General features: G+C 38.2%; 1 protein-coding gene across 1 annotated transcript; it reads left to right on the top strand.

The window, feature by feature from the left end:
- The first annotated feature begins 173 nt into the window (after positions 1-173).
- On the top strand, positions 174-18,747 carry LOC100375052 (lysyl oxidase homolog 3A-like). Its single transcript, XM_078006485.1, has 13 exons — positions 174-211; positions 1,925-2,299; positions 8,778-8,974; positions 10,015-10,250; positions 10,911-11,139; positions 11,623-11,812; positions 12,095-12,267; positions 13,888-14,043; positions 15,011-15,164; positions 15,360-15,618; positions 15,934-16,186; positions 16,483-16,594; positions 18,534-18,747. Exons 2-13 carry the CDS (start codon positions 1,999-2,001, stop codon positions 18,545-18,547), a joined length of 2,274 nt encoding a protein of 757 aa, XP_077862611.1. The 5' UTR covers positions 174-211; positions 1,925-1,998; the 3' UTR covers positions 18,548-18,747.
- The last annotated feature ends 383 nt before the right edge of the window (positions 18,748-19,130 follow it).

Consider the following 19,130-nt stretch of genomic DNA (forward strand, 5'->3'; position numbering starts at 1 on the left):
TTGACAAGGTAGGAATGGTTCTCATTTTTGGCATGCCTCTCCGTCTTTCTGCACACCTCATTTCACTCAGTTATTCCGCCATGGCTTCATGCATCTGACATTTCAGTATAGTTCATCTTGCGTACTGAAGCCACCCATAAACGGTTACACGTTTGCCACGTAGGTAGAGTTTTTTTTTACAAAGTGGTTCCATTCGCAGCTGCTCGTCCAGGTAGGTGAAGACGTTGTCGCTATAATACAATTTTCTTGATAGTTTGATTTCTTCCCTCGACTTCCGTTTCTTACAATGTTTAGAGATTTATTGTATCAGTTTAACTTGCCTTTACAAACCATAATAATCCGACTCGATGCAAAGACTGGCTCTCGTCCAACACGTATACATATCGAGCAAGTCTGCACGACGGCGGGTCGAAGGTTGTGGTCGTTTATTCGCAGTTCGTAATCTATGATATTTTTATAGAGAAAAAAAAAACTTACTATGCTTAGTTATGCAACAGTGTGCGTTAATTTAACAGGGAATCAATAGTTCCTGAATCAATTTTAACAAATACAATTGTTTGCCTGCATCCAACATCCAACGTAAGCCAGTTGTCATCACACGGTAGGTCAACACGACAACTACGCAGTATGTTTAGAGCAAATTTTACGTTTTCACGATTCTCGGGGTAATCTTGATAAAAAGAACAGAAAACAAGATTGCTGTATGTCTAATAGTGAATAGTACGTAATGATCGCAATTCATACTCGCTGTACTTCAGTTGTTTTAATGGTGACATTTGTTACGTAGTAACGTGTGTTTCTTGCCGGGAATAGATCGTTTCGTCATGGTATGTGCCGGACACTGTCAGCTCCCGGCGTTTAAAACAAACATTTAAAGAACGTAAAACCAACGTGGTGAGAATACATCTACGCGTATACGATGTTAGCAGTATGTTTAAAGGTAGTGCCATAATGCCAACAGTTTACGAATTACGAAAAATCACACTTGGTCACGTGACTTTGACGTCGTGCGCTTTCTTCATTACACATCTAGATCGACCAGCTGTGCGTGTTGTACAGGTTGAAACCTCGAATGTCTTTATTACGAGAATCAATAATTACAAGTATTTGACGTCCAATTTGTATATGGTCCTTGATATTTAGTTTAAAAGATCCTAAATTGTGCACAGTATCATATTTGTTACATATGCACTTCACAGCAATTATTTGAAAATATATTTTGGTAGTACTAGTAGATTTCTTTACCGAACAATAGATTCGACAATTATTATTATAAATTGCCGCCAAATATATAAATACAAATGAAATTCAAAGTAACACAAAGAATGGCAACAAGTCAATTCAAAATAGTCGATGTCAAGAGATTTTCTGAAAAATTACTATGACATTTTTTAGGATAGTAATGTACTTCTAACGTATGAAACATTTGACTCGAATGCACAACTAGCCCATCAAAAACTCTTCGAATTACTTACTATCATTAAAAGTACGTGCAAATGCGCTCTTTTTTAAATTGGCACTCCTATTGACACTGACACTCATCCCATTCGGGTCGATATTTACCGGCTCAAATAACCCAAAATACAGTCATGAACGCTGGTTATATAATAGCATAAATTTGGATATTGGTTCTAATTTGCATATCGCTTAGACCTACAGATCGAAGTAAATTGTATACTAAGAGGCAGCGATCGGGGTGAGGGTTTACTAATACCCCCCGCGGTTCATTGAACTATAATAGTTGTTGATTACACGTATATCACATTCCCAGTTGTTTAGTATATTTCTGTATTGGCAATACAGTGTACAAGGTGTTGTATTTATCCAACAAACCTGAAGGAGGTACACAAAACCCGTGTGTATGGGGTAATTTACGCCGACTGTTTTGATAGACGCGCTCAGGTTCAACACATTCTCTCCGCAGGGATTTCGCTTTGCCATACTAGTTTGACTCACCGGGCTTCTCTTGTTGCTTCAATTTCGAAGTGGAACAGTAACATGGAGTTGGTGTGTAGACCAGCCCCGTGGCTCGCGACGATAGCGATGGTCGTTATTTGGACTTTATCTTCAAATACGAATGGGCAAAGCATTGGAAATGACGAGGATTTAAAGATACAGTTGAGATTAATGGATGGCAGATCGATTTATGAAGGGCGTGTTGAAATATTTGTAAATGATGAGATGGGAACGATATGCGATGACTACTTCACACTCACAACGGCTAATGTCATCTGTAAAGATCTTGGGTTTGCTGGAGCTGAGTCTTTTTACTATGGTGGGCATTTTAACCCAGGAACAGGTGAGTTTCGATTTATCTCATTGGCTTCGATGAAAAGTAAGTCTGTACAGCTTTAAATATTTTTCATTTTCATTATGTGATATATCCATTTCGTACGAGCGAGCCATGTTATATATTCAGTGAATGTAACCCGTTCGTTAGTACACCGCCGTCGACATTGCCTACTCAAGACACGCCACGTATTATATACGCACACTGTTCCGCAGCTGAGATGAATATTTCAATTGTAACACCCGTCGTCTCACGGCATGAAGCGTTCTCCATATTATATTAGCGATGTTCTTTAGGTATACTCGATTATTGCATGTGGTTCATCATTGTATGTTTCCAAAATAACGGATATTTTTACTCGGTAAGAACTTATCTATTTGAGAATTACGTTTAATATAAATCCAAATGTACATTAAGTTAAATATGTTTTTAATTTTTTCCTGTAATCAAATCAAACCTATACGCACTAAGTCATAGTGTAGCGATTATTTAGTTATGAATATTTTACTGACTATAACAAATCTAGCTATAAAACGAGGATGAACAACGACGGCGGATTCCGTGATGTACCCGGATGAAATCAGTGGATGGTCAATTTTTCAAATTACGATGTCTCTTTGAATTACTGCAAAAGTTAGTTTCGGAGTAATGGCCTAGCTACTTCCACGGCAATAATGATCTATTCCCGGGGTCGCCTTGTATACCACGTATTGGGCATGATACAACGTAGTGACATGGTTTAGTCACAGTATATGTGAAATTTTAAGTAAAAGAACTCCCATACTTCTCTTATATTGCAATCTATTGCATCGAATAACCACTTTGTTCAGTCACCCAGGTGTTAAATGAGAGTTTCGAGAGCGACTATTTCCGGTGTTTATTGTACGCGTCTTAAGAGCCCCGCATAGAGTTAGATCTTAAAGTAGGCGGGCTTCACTTGTTACATTCATAAAATAAAAAGGGGTGAAAATAAAGAAACGTTCGATTGAGAGAGTGTTTCGGTGGGTGAGCACAGTCTGCACGAAGTGTTGATTGAATCTTCTCTTGTTTACGAGTGTGAAAATTGCCCCCCACCCCGAGACTGTTCAAGTATTGGCGTTGTTATGGAAGCGTACTAGGGTCGCCGCGAGGCCTCATGGTCTAACAGGCTTGACTTTCAGGTCAAACTCGAAATCTCAGCGCTCTCGTGGGAACTAAATTGGACGTATGTGTGAATTCTCATAAAGATATGTCCTCTATGACCCCCAGACGTTGGTCTGCCCTTGTGTTAACTCACGCGTATCACAAAGATGTACTAATTAAATATATCATGGTCATCAAATAAAACTAGTTACGGAATACTTAGCGATTTAGCAAAGGGCCACTGTATATGCAACGGTAACATCAGTTGGCAGTTCGCAACCGCTGTACAAAACTTGTTAACAGAATATTATTAGTTTACTCTCACTAGTACTTGCATTATCAAGGGTGAAAATGCGAATCCGCTGTATTCAGATTACTGTAAGAGTATGTGTTCACACAGCTAGCAGCATTCCATGGTGTTGTTAAATTAAATTCCTGAAACACGCTATGCACAGAACTTGTACTATTAATTCTTTATAGTTTACACTTTGCTCAGAACCTTTTTTTTCACTTACAGCTTACAGTTAATGTATCTTCTTTTCTTGTTTTTAACACTGATGAAATAAATTCACTTTTTCCTCAACTCGTGCCCCTGGTGGCGAAGCGTCTATGTGATACAAACGATATAAAATAGCCACTCAAATTGTTGTTATCCGTTAGTAAAAAAAAAAAAAAAAAAACGTTTTTAAGAGATTTTCTACTAGTACGCTCTAAATAACGAACGACTACACAATCAAGTACAGTTGTTTCTTTTGAATGTTTCTGATTTCTCCCATCTACGTATTTTGACGTCACAGTAGCCTGTGTCGCTAGAAGGCGCGACTTTTAAGAAAGGGCAGTAATCGTCGTGGAATCGAAACCTTGCCTACTTCGCCATTTCGCTAGCGATAGTTTCGGCTTTACATTTGATTGTACTGTTTTTAAACGCGCGTGGATTCATGGAGATTCGCGTCCGAGTCTGTTATGAATTATTGCGGAACAGTGTAATTCGAAACAGGTAGCATACTTGTGATTTCTCGTCGTTTGTTCACAATACGTACAAATTTGGACCATTAAATATTTCACATAATAATTCCGACACCTCTGATAAAACTCTATAAATGCGCTTTAATTGATTTTATGTTCGTCGAACAGAACTCCCGCGTGCGATTCGATGACTTCATGACCACCTAAAATGTGGAAAACTCAATCACGAATTTCGACGGAAATGTTCGGTAATTTTCGGCTACTTGCAAGAAAATTCTGACGTGGATATCTTGCTATTACCGTAACCGATGCACTTAATATATTGCACATATCACTTGCAAGACTTCAAATTATGGCGACAATACAATTATAAAGGCACAAATTGTCTAAAATCAGGAATTTGCAATAACAACCGAAAACAAATATTGGTAATTTTGTGAACAACTGTAAACAATGTGATATCTACTATTATGTCGTCACTGATGGTCGACGAGGTATTTAAGTGAACGCTTGAAGCAATCATCGTTTTTAATTTCGCTGTTTATATAAAGCTATGTCTCAAATGACTCTCGTTGCACTTCATGTCCTTTTCAACTTGTTCTACATTCAGAGACAAGGTAAACAACATCCGGCAAGCACAACTCACTTTTCGCATGACAGTGTAATTCTAAGCGATATTTACTTTGTAGATCCACTTTACACCTATTTTGTACTGTTTCGAGTGTTCACGGCGTGACGGTAGGGATATATAAATCAATCAGTACTATCCTCGTGTGAGGGCGTCAGCTGGTAAGGTAATTACGGTAAATGGGGCGTGGAAGCCGAGAGTGCGAAGTGAAACGAAATGAATGGACTGTAGGTGTCGCGGACTTGGTGGTCCAGCTTATAAATTACACACGTGTAAAATAATGTCAAACGTCAATCTAGAAAAATTTAATTAAAAACACATCTACAATGTATCTATTTCAAGGTAAACAGTAGTTTTTTGTAATATTATTGTTTGATGTTAGTTAGAAATTATGCCATCTTTGCTGAATTTTAAGAAATTGTATAGACAGTTTAACTTTGAAACAAAATCCCACAAACTGAATAAAGTTTAATGTCGACATATGTAAACCACATTGACGTTAAATTCATGCAATCATTTGCAAAAATTAGTACTTTTTTGGGCTGCATTGCGTTTAAAGGTTACCCCTGTACGTCAAGAGTCAACACAAGCGTCGACTCAGACTTGGCGCTGATTGGCTGATTGTTCATACAGTGACATAAGTTCGAAACTTGTCACCAAGAATAGTCTACCCTTTAGCTATCTCCCGTCACGTAATCCTGTCAGATTTATATTTTTGCTTGAAAACCCGTTTAACAGCTGTTAGTATATAAACTTCAGTGTAACTAGTAAATTATGGATACCATGCATAAATACGTATTATTTATTACTCTCTTTATTATTATGCAATGTATACATTGAGTTATATATATATGTGTGGAAGTCATTCGATAAAGAAGCTAACATGGCGCTGTGTCAAATACTTGACGTATTTTAAAATGATTATGTTTTTATATATTAGCTTCAATGGGATATGATTTATCGTAAAATAAGACATTGCTGTTTTAGTAGTATTCGTTCAATACACTGATGAACGCGCTGTACACACTCACCTCTGATGTACATGTGATTAGAAGCGCTTATCCATTATTGTATCGGGCGAATACTGCCAGTGCTATACTTGCTTTGTTTTTAATTTACAATAAATCACACCTTATCTGAGTACAGATGCATTTCTGGTTACAAATCGTGACTATGTTGACGTCGATGGCTATCTTCAAGAGAATCAGTCAACAGAGAGAGTGTTATCGAAAATGGTACTACCTGAAAGGTTAGACTGACCCAGCCGTGGCAATTGTATTATTTTATTATATTGTTAAATTGGGGCTGACGAATTTCGCGTCAAAACTAGAAAATCTACAAATTCGTTCTTAAAAGTACTATAAAACTTACAATAAAATTGCAACGTCTTGGCCATTCTAATACAAGGTGTGCCTTATCCACGTGTGTATTCTACGATAGATCGTGATCCCTTGCAACACCGAACACAAAAATTTGAATAATAACCCAGTCTTCTCAATTTCGGAGTCTCGGAGAGTTTCGACGCTGATTGAACATCGAATAATGATAAATACGCGTCGCATATTGTATGCAGCTAAGCTCGGAGCTGAGTAACGACTCAGCGTGCTGCAATAGTATTTACGACCAGTTAAGTTCGAGTTATACGCACAACTACGACCGGACTACAATGGCGACATTCGGTCGTACATCAGTCGTAGTCGGTCCGATCGAAAGATGTGCGGCCGGTTTTACACGTGACGCTCAACCGTCGCATATCATATCGTGTTTTGGCGTAAAATACACAACATCCGGAACAGTAAACTACTAGCATAGTGACTTCTATAGTTGTGAACATGCACACAAATATGAACGGACTACGTTCTGTAACGGCATTCAGTTGTACACCAGTCGTAGTCGATTAGATCTTAAGGTGTGCGGCCGGCCTTACACGTCCAACTCATTGAGCTATATCGTTTTTAGCGTCACAAATACACAGTATCCGGAACAGTAAACTATAACGACTTTTCAGAATCGATTTTCTCGTTCATGGGTAATGGGAAATGTGTGTCTTATGTCACGCCTTCTTAGTGCTTGGAGTCGTCGAGTCTCAAAATTCACCATCGAGGGAAACCTGAACGATATTTTATTATTTGGCTTTCAAATCCAATACGGTAAGCGATTTCACCTGTCCATATTCTGTATCAGCTGATTATTTATTTGCGTTGATGTTTTTTGACCCCTGAAAAAGGGGCAACCTGCGAAGCTGATATTTTCGAACACGAATGTTGAAGTCTACCAGCGGGCCATGATCACATGTTGGACCACACGCATGAACCTGATAACGCTCTCTTGGAAGGCTTGCCGAATACAATTCAACTTAAACGACAATGAAATACGTAGCCGGTTTCTCAAGTGCAACAAGTGTATATTTCTAGGGATAATATACAGTCTTAAATAAACGCTCAAACAAAGCGTTGTTTGGGATTAAATGAGGTGGGGTAAAACACCAAAAGCAGTCTGTCCATGCCGAGCCATTGAAACATACAATTCAATAAAAACATGCAACAAAAGACCCCCTAATGGACTGCGGACACGGCTGAATGAAGCTAATAAAACGGCTACTTGCGTCGCCGCGAGTCCGAATAAATATTACCCATACACAGTCTTTTGTTCCACCACGCCGTCGAAGGTTTACTCATTACAGTACAAAAGAATTCAACATATTTGAATCATTCATAATATTGCCAATGAACTTGACTGTCAGATTAAAGTGGCATACCGGTTAAAGTAATCTCTTCTGTTTTTATTTCTAGTATATATTGGCGATTTGATACCGTGCGTAAACCTCTCAACCAATATACCAATATACACATAAATTGCCACGTGATAACGCTTTTCGTGGTCATTGAGTCGTAACAGAGAACAAGCGTTCAAACTCCACAAACTCGCATGAAATTCTTGGTGCTCTCAAATGATAAAAGTCACATTCTTTCGGAATAAACAAAAATATTTTTGGTTATGTCGTTGGTATCGCGTGACACACTTGAACACTAAGATAATACACTTCAAATTTGAGATGAGAGCATCGTAGTATTGGGGCCGATGATTTCCGTTACAGGTTATCGTGACTTCATTTCCTCCACTATTTTGTAATATGTTTAATATTGGATGACGTAAACCCTTATATATATAGTAATAAACTTTAAATAAATAAACGAGTACAAACAATTCCCATTTAATGTATCAATCCAGTCACAGTGAATACACAAATATCCTGAACCCTTAGCACTAGAATTCACGTCACGTACTATAATGTTACCAATGTGAATCGTAACCACGGATACCGAAGATTACATACGTGTCGAGTTTGAAAAAATAATAAATAAAATCGTGATTGTCGATAAATATTAATATATGTGGTTGAAATCTGAACGCGTTTTTCATTACAGAGAGTATGTTAAACAAGTGGCATCCCCTGACATGCATATTGAACACGCCACGTGCAGTAGTTATCCCGGGGCAAGGAAAGTTTCACATGCCCATAGCCCATGCCATCGACTGAAATATCTTGAGAATTGCGTTTTATTAAACATATAAAAATGAGAACTGTAAAACCTTTCTGATTATACTGTTTTGTGAATTGGTCAGAAAAGTGACCCTACCCTTTCCTGGCGAAGGACTGTGGTACAACGTATATGTGGCCCGCCACGCTGGCAAGTGACTGGGACTACAAGCCGGGAGACAAGTCACAAGGAATATAACGTTTTATTTGTATTTGTTCACTATCCACAGGAAGAATCTGGTTGGATTCGTTGCGCTGTGATGGAAACGAGAGTAGTATCAAAGAGTGTAGCCATGCGCCTTGGGGAGTCACTGACTGCAGCCATGATGAGGACGTCGGTGTTCGTTGCAAGTCGTCCATGATCGCTAACACAGATTTCGAAGATAGTGAGAGTGAATCCAATCAATTAACATCAGACAACGAAGACGTAAGTGATCATCATCAATCACTGGGGAGCCTAGGGAGCTGGTGATTGGATGAGTGCTCAGCGAGACCCCTCCCCCTCATAATGTCAAAATTTGCTTTAAATCGCAAGAAATCGCAAAACTGGCACTAAAAAATACCACAACTCATCGAATTGGCGTTGCCCCACTGATGCGTATTAGGGTGCATACGCATCCTGTGTGGGCGTATGCCTCGGGGTGGGGATTCACCACATGTTACTTGATGTTGATCCATAGCCATGGTTACCAACGATAATAACATATTATTGTAGAGGTAATTGATTTCCCTAACATGTGCATACTATGTATCCAGCGCGTATCAAGTTGTTGGTTAAATTCAACTTGACACTCGAGATGTCTGTGTAGTTAATCTTAATAACACCTTGTGGTATGTTTGTGTTTGTATTTGGTGGAAAGCTGCATGGCGTGGTATCCACATTGGAACCTTGATTGTGGAAAGCAGACACAAAAATGTGAACTATTCGCCCGAAAGGGGAAGTACTTTTTTTTTAAATTGATGAATTTAATTCAATGACAGTGTGAGAAAGGAAAAGTATGACTTTTGTTTATTTGGATATCGAGCCACTTATACCCCATGTACAGTTGTCCCAATTCGTCTTACGGATGCTTAAAGTGGATATCATACATTGCTGATTGTTGTTTTGACCGCTGTTTACATTTCGTAAAAGTTTCTTTGCTGTTTTGTAATGGACAAGTCATGTTAGGCACGGGCCCCGCTTTTAGTCATGTTGTTATAGTGTGGGTTTTCACCTAAGGTAGTGTTCTTAGATCAATCACATGTTTAGTAATCTTGGTTTAGGTTAGATATAGAATTTAGAGGTAAATAAATAAATATAAATCAGCAATGATGACGATGAGCACCACCACCATCACCCCACTACTACAACAACAGCAACAAGCACCGTCCTACTAAACACAGCAACCTGAACATCCTCAGTACCACCTTCACAACACAACAACAAACCAGAAGGAAACTCATATGTCAGTGTTGCACTCATTTCAGTCTGTAGGCAGACGCGAACATGGTCCAATGAGGGTAGATCTGAACGTGGGTTCATTGAAAGTTCGACTCCGAGGTCGGAGGACAGCCTACCCTAAATCAGAAGGCTACGTAGAAGTGTACTTCAGAAACAGATGGCGACCGGTGTGTGCAGATGGCTGGGATATGGCGGATTCCAGAGTCGTGTGTGGACAGATGGGTTTTAGCGAAGCTATTCCAATAAAACTGTTAGAGTTTAAGTGAGTTCAATATATACCTATGAATATCACACATTTCACACGCGTTACCATTTTCTATGTTTGAAAAAATTATATATTCTCGTTCATATTGCATGCAATTCTGAACAAAACATTAAAAAGTACTCAACGTCATTGCTGCTGTCTACTTCATCAATTCCGGAATGAGCATTCGACTGTCATCGGATGACTCTTAAAAATGCGGGCAGAACAAATTGTTATTTTTTCAAGTTAGCAAAACCATAATGTCAGGGCGCCCTCTTAGATAAGACTCAGCGTATATGCTCCGAGCATAAATCACGGTATGTACAAGAGGTATGTTTACTTAGAAGTCGAGGGTATGCTTTGCGATTCAAAATAATAACCCGGCTTTCGCCATTTACACATGCACATAAAAAAAACAAAAAAAAAACAAGAGACTGTATGCAAGTCTAGATTCAAAATAAAAAAACGCATAGACACAAATGATGTGTGTATTAGTGGCAGTGGCGGATCCAGAGGGGGTCGGGGGGCATTCATATCATCTGGATTACGCATAGCTTCTCTGCGATTTTCGCTCCGTAATGTTAAGCGAAGCTCCCCCCCAATACATTTTGCTGGATCCGCCACTGATTAGTGGTGCGACTGTTTTGAATTTACTATTTGTGGCATTGTCATTGGCAGGGATAAGATGCGAACACGAATGCAAAACGCATGGCTTACCAATGTTACGTGTAGAGGAGTGGAGTCAACGCTACAGGAATGTTCTTATCACACACTCTCAAACGCGGAACAGTGCATATCAGGGATGCCTGCAACGGCTCGATGTGAAAGGGGACATTTCGTTGAAGATTCCAGAGGCAAAAAGACCGACAATGTACTTTCTGAATACTTGGGAGATGATGCCATATTGGTTAGTATTGTTTATCACTAGTGCTCAAGTCAATGGACTGCCCTCCTCAGCACCCCTCCACGTGGATTCTTTTCCGAATGTTTGGAGTTACTTACATACACATACCTTTAATACATGCAGCCAAAACGAGAAAAAATATTTCCTTTTTTTTTTATAAATTTAATAAATTCCGCTCAGTATACCATATTTCGTTGACAGGTAACCTTATGATATTAAAGCGGGAGGGTCGTCACCTGCGCACGCGCGGGAATTGGGTCCCAAGCAACGATAACAACACGAGCTAAAAACGCAAAGGTTCATGGGTAGACGCTTGTTTGTAAACAATGATACGCTATGGCCATCTGGCGCAGGTGACGACTCTCCCGCTTTAAGTTTTTTCAGCAAGTTGGAAAGTAAGTCCATTCCAGAGCCCATTTTGTGATACTCTGATCCACCGAGTTTTCCAAACAAAGTTATAGTGCATTTTAAATATTTATTCAACAGCAAAAACCTATAGTAAGGTTAAAGTCTGGCCCTTATCTCGGATCAGGAAGAGTTGAAGTTTTTTATGACGGCAAGTGGGGTACTGTGTGTGGCGATTCTTGGAACATGGCAAGTGCTAATGTCATATGCAGAGAGCTCGGATTTGGCACAGCAAAGGAAATTTCGTTGAGTAGCGACACTTACGGTCAAGGTAAGTTAAACTTTCTGATTGAGCTATAGAGTGACCAATTGTCAACTTGATTTCATTGCCTGATGTATCTATGGCTACGATGAGTAAAGGGATGAGTGTTTTAAACGCTGTTGATGAGTTCTAAATGATCACCTCTATAATTAGACAGTCTTTTAACCGTTTCCTGGACTACTAGTAATTTGTACATGAAAATCCTGTTTTAGTTATTTGTTTTAAATGCTAATACCACCGGAATTTAACGCTTCCACGCATTCATTGCTCCTTCTCGACTCTTCATGTAAGGTACAAGAAATGTCTGGCTCGATAAAGTAAATTGCACAGGAGACGAAAATTCTATTTTTGACTGTCCACATTCCACATGGAACTACGCAGGTGAAAGCCTAAATGGATTCTGCACGCACGCCAATGACGCAGGAGTCGTGTGTCACGTGCCTGGGCAACGGGGACTGTTAAAGGTGAAGTGACACTGATGTTTACATAGACCGTCTAATATATTGACCATTTTACTAACAAAATATCGTATTAAATATTAAAGTTGCAATATGGATTATGATTTATTATAAACTAAAAAAATGCTGCTTTTTCGGGACAGATGTATAAGTAGTTATTTTACGTACCAAAGCAATTAGTGTACATGCGTATTAGAGAGTGTATTGTTTATCAAACGAATACTTAGATGTACACTACAAGGACACCATTTTCAGATTATGGTAAATCATAGTCCAATGTCAACGTGCTGTATTACAGAAGACTATTAAAATTTACATGTTCATGTTCATATTGCATCTTCAATAAGTTCGCATGCTAATCCATAGTCACATACCTGCATATATTTGCATATAACTTGTATAGTAATTAACACATGTTTATGTTTCTAAGCATCCCAGCATAGCCAAGAAAGTTAACCACGGCATTATCAATGAAAGACATTTCACGCCCTCTGTCGATAACCCTTTGCTACCTTCTCCGTGAAGGCGAAGTTACCGATAGAGGGCGTTATGAAAATATCTCTGATACTCAGTGCAGCTCCCGCTGCTTACTGGGCAACGGAAGATATTTAAATGTTACATGTCTTGCTTTGCCGGCCTCTAACTGTCATGCATTTAAGTTGTGACACTGCACACCTGTATTGCACTGTAGTACGTACCGTAAAGCACAAATAAGCAACGCTACTAATAACAATTCACCAACACCAAGGCAATCTTAACACACGTATACGCAGTAGTTGAAAGCAAAAATTGCACAAGCTTCAATGGCGTCATAACACTATTAATAACAATGTTACAATAATAATTACAAATAATTTAATATAATGATACTAATGATAATAATAATGATTCAAATGGGTAACTGAACGAGGAATTAGATAATAGGTCATATTCACTTTATATCAATACTTTTTAAGTATGAGTCAACATAGATTACGTTAGAACAATTCGTTTAGAAATATTGAATACGTTGAACTCATTTAAAAGAGACGCAGAGACAAAATGGGATCTAGATATAATGTATTGAAATGAAATAGTTCAAATACTTATATATTACTGAAATTTTGTTTATGTTTTCCACAAACAATTTGAAATACATTCGAATGTACAATAAATACAAAATGTAAAACCTTCATAGCGTACTGAATAGTGCCTTGTAGAACATGCACATCGTCCTGAAATTCACTCTGACGTCATAATTGGTCTGGGCATGGCTGCCTTTATTGGAGAGTAGCATAACATTACTACGGTAGTACAACTTGCTGGTGACTAACAACCGCTTCGTCTATTTTATAGACCAATATTCTCAATGTAAAATAATGTGTTCAACTCGAAAAAGTTTAAATAAAGCCTAAGACTTCAACTGACTCACAAAATTTATAAACATTGATGCCACAAAATCAAACTTACGAATTACGTTTTCAACTATTGGCCGATAAACTGAGTCCTGCCCATCTTATTCACATCAAACTAGATGCCGTAAATTTGCATATGTATTTGATAAGTAACGGAAGGGGGGTAAAGTTGTTGGTCGTTGTTTAGTTTGTTTTACGGTACTTGATGTGTACTATACGCCACCTACTGCAGATAAGACTGGTGGGTGGTCGCACTGAAATGGAAGGTCGTTTAGAGGTACAGCATGGCACGACATGGGGATCAGTTTGTAGCGATGAATGGGACATGCGTTCAGCGATGGTAGCATGCAGGCAGCTGGGACTTGGATTTGCTCATCAACCACTAAGAGTAAGTATACGATTGTAATACCACTCGCAATGAAAGAGATTTGTGATCGTTCAGGAATATCGTTGGGCTTATAATGTTCAATCCCTAACGAAGAGAAGAAAAGAATCGGGTAAAACTGTTTTCCCAAATCGATGCACATGTATAATATAATTTTTAAATTGCCATTCAAATTTTGAATTTATTTTGAATATTAGTGATACTTGAATTTTCGCCATTTTTTCAGGCTCTCTTCTTTCATTCACTTAGCTTTGAGCATTGTTTATTTTTCTCAGGATGATAACGGTTCTGTTTGTTGTTATTGTTATTGTTGTTGTTGTTATTGTTGTTGTTGTTAAGTTGCTTTCCTTCATCAATTATGTGTGTGTGTGTGTGTTTGTTTTTAAACAGTTTTCCCAACATTTATCCTCGCAGTCGCAACATACTAGGTACCTAGCTCCAAACCGTCCTCCTGTTTAGTTGTCTACCTTCGTCTATATGTATTCGACTCTCTACTTCAATGACGAAGATCTTTGAAGCGGGTATCATTGTTTGTTGGTACATTTTATTGAAATGCGAAAGCAGTGTTCGTATAATATCACATGATCCGCTACTAAAACGTGACTCATATATGGGTGGTGGAGACAATACTATTTTGGGAAACATTTTCGTGAACCTAACCTAATTTTGATAGTTTTACAGATTGCATCATTCAGGGTCAGGATTCAGTTCTGTAAAAATAAATGGGTACCCAGCATTGTTTCCATGGCAAATTTGCATGGATAAACTGCACTGAAAAGGCGACCTTTGTGCGAAAAATCTGTTTGCAAGTGGGTTCTATATTAAAATAATAGTTTCATCCTTTTGGGGGAATATTTGAATGAAGTGTCACTAAAAGTCACATGTCAATTTCAAGAAATGTTTACGTCTACCCCCGTGTACTATTTCTCTCCCATTTTAACGCCATCATTTCCGTTTTTAATGACTACAGGATGTGACGTATTTTGGTGGACTGGATGTGCCAATCATAATGAGCGGTGTTAGTTGCCGTGGTGACGAGTTGTCCCTGAACCAATGCAAACATGACGGTTGGCATACGCCGAAATGTGATCAATATCATATTGCAGGAGTTGTCTGTTCAACTTGTAAGATTTTTCTCTTTAATTTTTGAATACATTACTGAACATGTTTACAAATTTGAAATTTAATAGTCTGTCTTTCCATACAGAATAACACACAAAAACTAAATATGGTTGAAATCCAAATTTCAAATTTAAATTATCATGTCTTAATTAATCAAACTTTTTCATCTTGTTTTTTTCGTGTGTTTTTCTATTTAGCTCTTCCCGATTTAGTACCCGATTTAGGCCTAATAGAGTCTACAGCATACATTGACGAACGCCCTTTTGGATTACTTCAATGCGCCATGGAGGAAAACTGTGTGTCAAGTTCGGCTTATGACGTCATACCTGGTACCATGCCGTTCATATTTGGTACCCGACGCCTCTTGAGGTTTTCAAGCAGTATCGCAAATCGCGGTACCAGTGATTTCATTCCAGTAACTGACAAAAGATACTGGGAATGGCACCAATGTCACCAGTAAGAAATCTAAATACATTCGAAATTCGTATGTAAATATATTCAATATATCTAATAATTGTTATCTTATATGATAAAATAAAATAATATGAATTATTCAGTTTGAGATAAAAGTCGCAGATCTGACAGTAAAAATCCTCATCATATACAGTTATTTAATGTCAGACCATGGTTTCACGATTTCCATCGACCTGTGATCGATCGCATATTTAGTGGCGGCGATGGACATTTATTTCATCATAGTCTGTCGAATGTGAGTGAGGGCGCAATTTATAAAAACCGTGTTCTAATACAACTGTATATAAACTTTTGTAGGCATCACCACAGCATGGAAGTGTTTGCTACCTATGACTTGCTGAACAGCGAAGGTTACAAAGTGGCGGAAGGACATAAAGCCAGCTTCTGTTTGGAAGACACCCATTGTGACATCGGTGTTTCGAAGCATTACAGTTGTCTGAATTATGGAGATCAGGGAATTTCCGTGAACTGTATAGACGAGTATAAGCACACTATTGATTGTCAGTGGATCGATATATCTGATATCGAACCGGGTTTCTACATTCTAAGGGTGAGTGACGATGTATACAAGGGGTCACAGTCAGTCTTGAGATGGATAGGTTGTATTCAATTTAGTTGATGCGAGAGTGCACTTTTTTATATTCAGGAACTGGATAATAACAGTAAAGTTTATTATATATTACATTTCTAGTGTAGTGCATGCATTTTTTTCCCGCAGTGTCTAACTTGCAATATATTTTAACAAATCTTCCAGTCATACCCCATGATTTCTAGTGGTTGACCCCTTAGCCAGATCACGCGAGATCAGAATACTTACTGAACACGTTCAATTTCTTTTGTAACCAGGTACATGTTAACCCCAATGTCTTCGTGGCAGAGTCTGATTATTCAAACAATGACGTGTTATGCAATTTAGCATATAACGGCTATGAAATCTCCGTCAATAACTGCAGGTTTGGTAAGAAATTTTATTTTATTATAAACCAATCAGTATCGCTGTCGTGGTATTGTATTTGCCCATTGCAAATTAGCGTAAAACGCTGTGATTTTATGACAATGGTAGTCTCATATGAAATATATTAAAAGGCGGTGGTCGTCGCGCCACGCGTGCGCGAAATATGGGCGTCATATAAACAAAGATGTCGATTTTGAATGTTGTGCACACCAACGAGTACAAACGTAGAGGTTACCAATCTTTTATTTGGTATTTTTTTTTTGGGTGATTGGAAGGTGTCCAAGGAGTAGCCGGCGGTAATTATTGCAAATGGCGGCCTAATTTCATTAGGAAAGCGCACTGGATTGTGGGAAAATCAATGTTTATCAACACAAATGTCGCACATGCACAATGTGACGACTACCACCCTTTAATATGTCCAGATTTAAAGGGCGGTAGTCGTCGCGCCACGCATGCGCGATATATATGGGTCTCATATACACTTTAACTGTTGCGCAATGAGTACAAACTGTTACGTTACCAAGCTATTTTTTAGGTGATTGGAAGGTATCGAAGAGGTCACCGGCTGTAATTAGTGAAAGTCACGACCAGGTCAAACCTCGTACTTGTGATTTCCATTAGAAGAGCGCATTGTATTGTGGGAAAATCAATGTTAATCAACACAAATGTCGCACATGCGCAACGCGACGACCGCCGCCTTTTGAGTATAATTAGACACAAAATATATGTGTTCTAACACGTTCGATGCAGATAAAATTATAACGCAACTGAGAATTACATACTACTTTGAATATTCAACCATTTGTATTTTCTGCATTTCTAGCGCCATCTTGGGGCCATATTGGAACATCTCCAAAAGTTCCCTGCTATTCACATTTCCTATAAATTGCGCCCTCTTGTGACAAAGCGCTACTATGACGTAAATGGATGACACAAAGGCCGTTCAAAAACGTCGATATCTTTACGGAATCGTCCATTATGACATATTTTTAGAGATTGCACTTCTAGTACTAACCATGAGAGGGTGTGATTTACAGCAATGGTGAATACAAATAACATAATATAAATAAAACACCTCGTGTTGGCGCACTCATGACGTCAAATATTTGTACCGGGTTTGACAGTGTATTGGGCGCACATTGGGCCAATAACAAGAGAGAGGGGGCACCAAGCGACTGAAACCTACATAAATACAATAAATAGACAAGATTAATACAATGTCATTGGAGGTACGGAGATCATAATTCCAAGTAGAAACCATGATATCAAATACAATAGTTCAGCTACCATGTAAGTACTGAATGTTCGAACTGCACAATAAACTGAATCATGCCTCTCAATAGACTCAAGTCGACGCATAGAGACTTCCTTTTTTCATAAATATAAATAAATAACATCTAAATTCCGTGTGCGATAAATGCGAGTCACAGAAATAATATTGCACTAGAGTAGCGTATATAAACTCACCCCGACCAGTACATTTCAGTGACGCCCTATATAATTACATAGTTTCTTTTTACACGCAAACACGAAAGTGAGTTCCTAAACGTGGAAAGTAGATGGGAAATACTGCACGAGTGTCATCCCTCAGTGGTTTCAAAGTGATGCTCACGCCGCAAATCTAAGTGACCTACTGACTGAACGTCAAGTTAAGCACCGCTGCGCATGCGCGAAGTAAATTACAATGCTAATTAGAATATGAATACATTTGACCTGTCACACATTCTCTACATCACAACCACTAATATACCACAGTCCCTCTATCATATGATAGAGGGACTGTGAATATACGTAACAAAGAAGAGAACTGGATATGGGAGAGAACAATACTGTATTTGAGTTCTCGCTCTCGTTGTCAACGAGATGTCGTCGCCACATATGCCTACAGTCTATTTCTACACTGACAGATAGCTCATTTTTATTTTTTTTATTGTTTTTTCAGCCTCAGAAGAATAGATAACTGCGCCTGTATTGTTAATTTCAATGAAATTATTTTTATTTTATGAAGTGGCATATTTACTACAATAATGGGTGTACTGTGGTGCTGTTTTAAAACTGAAATACGCTGTGAGTGGATTTCGTCTTAATTGTTACTTTGAACAATCGTAGAGGCGAGTCACACCAAGATACCTCAATAGATATTTTTTCAAATATAGATAAACAGTAATTTAATCTAGAATATTTTTAAGAACAAAAAACTACTGTCCTACTACTACTGTTTTATTTTATTTTATTTTACAGTTAATGTATTTTTGTATGGAGATTTGTGTCTTCAAATACTGTTGTATGTAATATCTGCATTATACTTAAATCGGGTTAAACAATCATAAACTTTCATGATTACACTATTATAATAAATAAGCGTAATGTGGGATCGAGCAAAATAAATAATGCTTTCTGACGCTTTTTTAACACAGGGACATTATTTTCATTTGCAATTATTGGAATAAATAACAATTCTTTCTTTTATTATCAGTATCACGAGATATTATTATTAAGTAATTAAAATTACACAACAAGTGTTCAGAAATACGAATAT

The sequence above is a fragment of the Saccoglossus kowalevskii genome, chromosome 10 (genome assembly GCF_978046115.1).
Source record: "Saccoglossus kowalevskii chromosome 10, keSacKowa6.1, whole genome shotgun sequence".
Taxonomy (NCBI): Eukaryota; Metazoa; Hemichordata; class Enteropneusta; family Harrimaniidae; genus Saccoglossus; species Saccoglossus kowalevskii.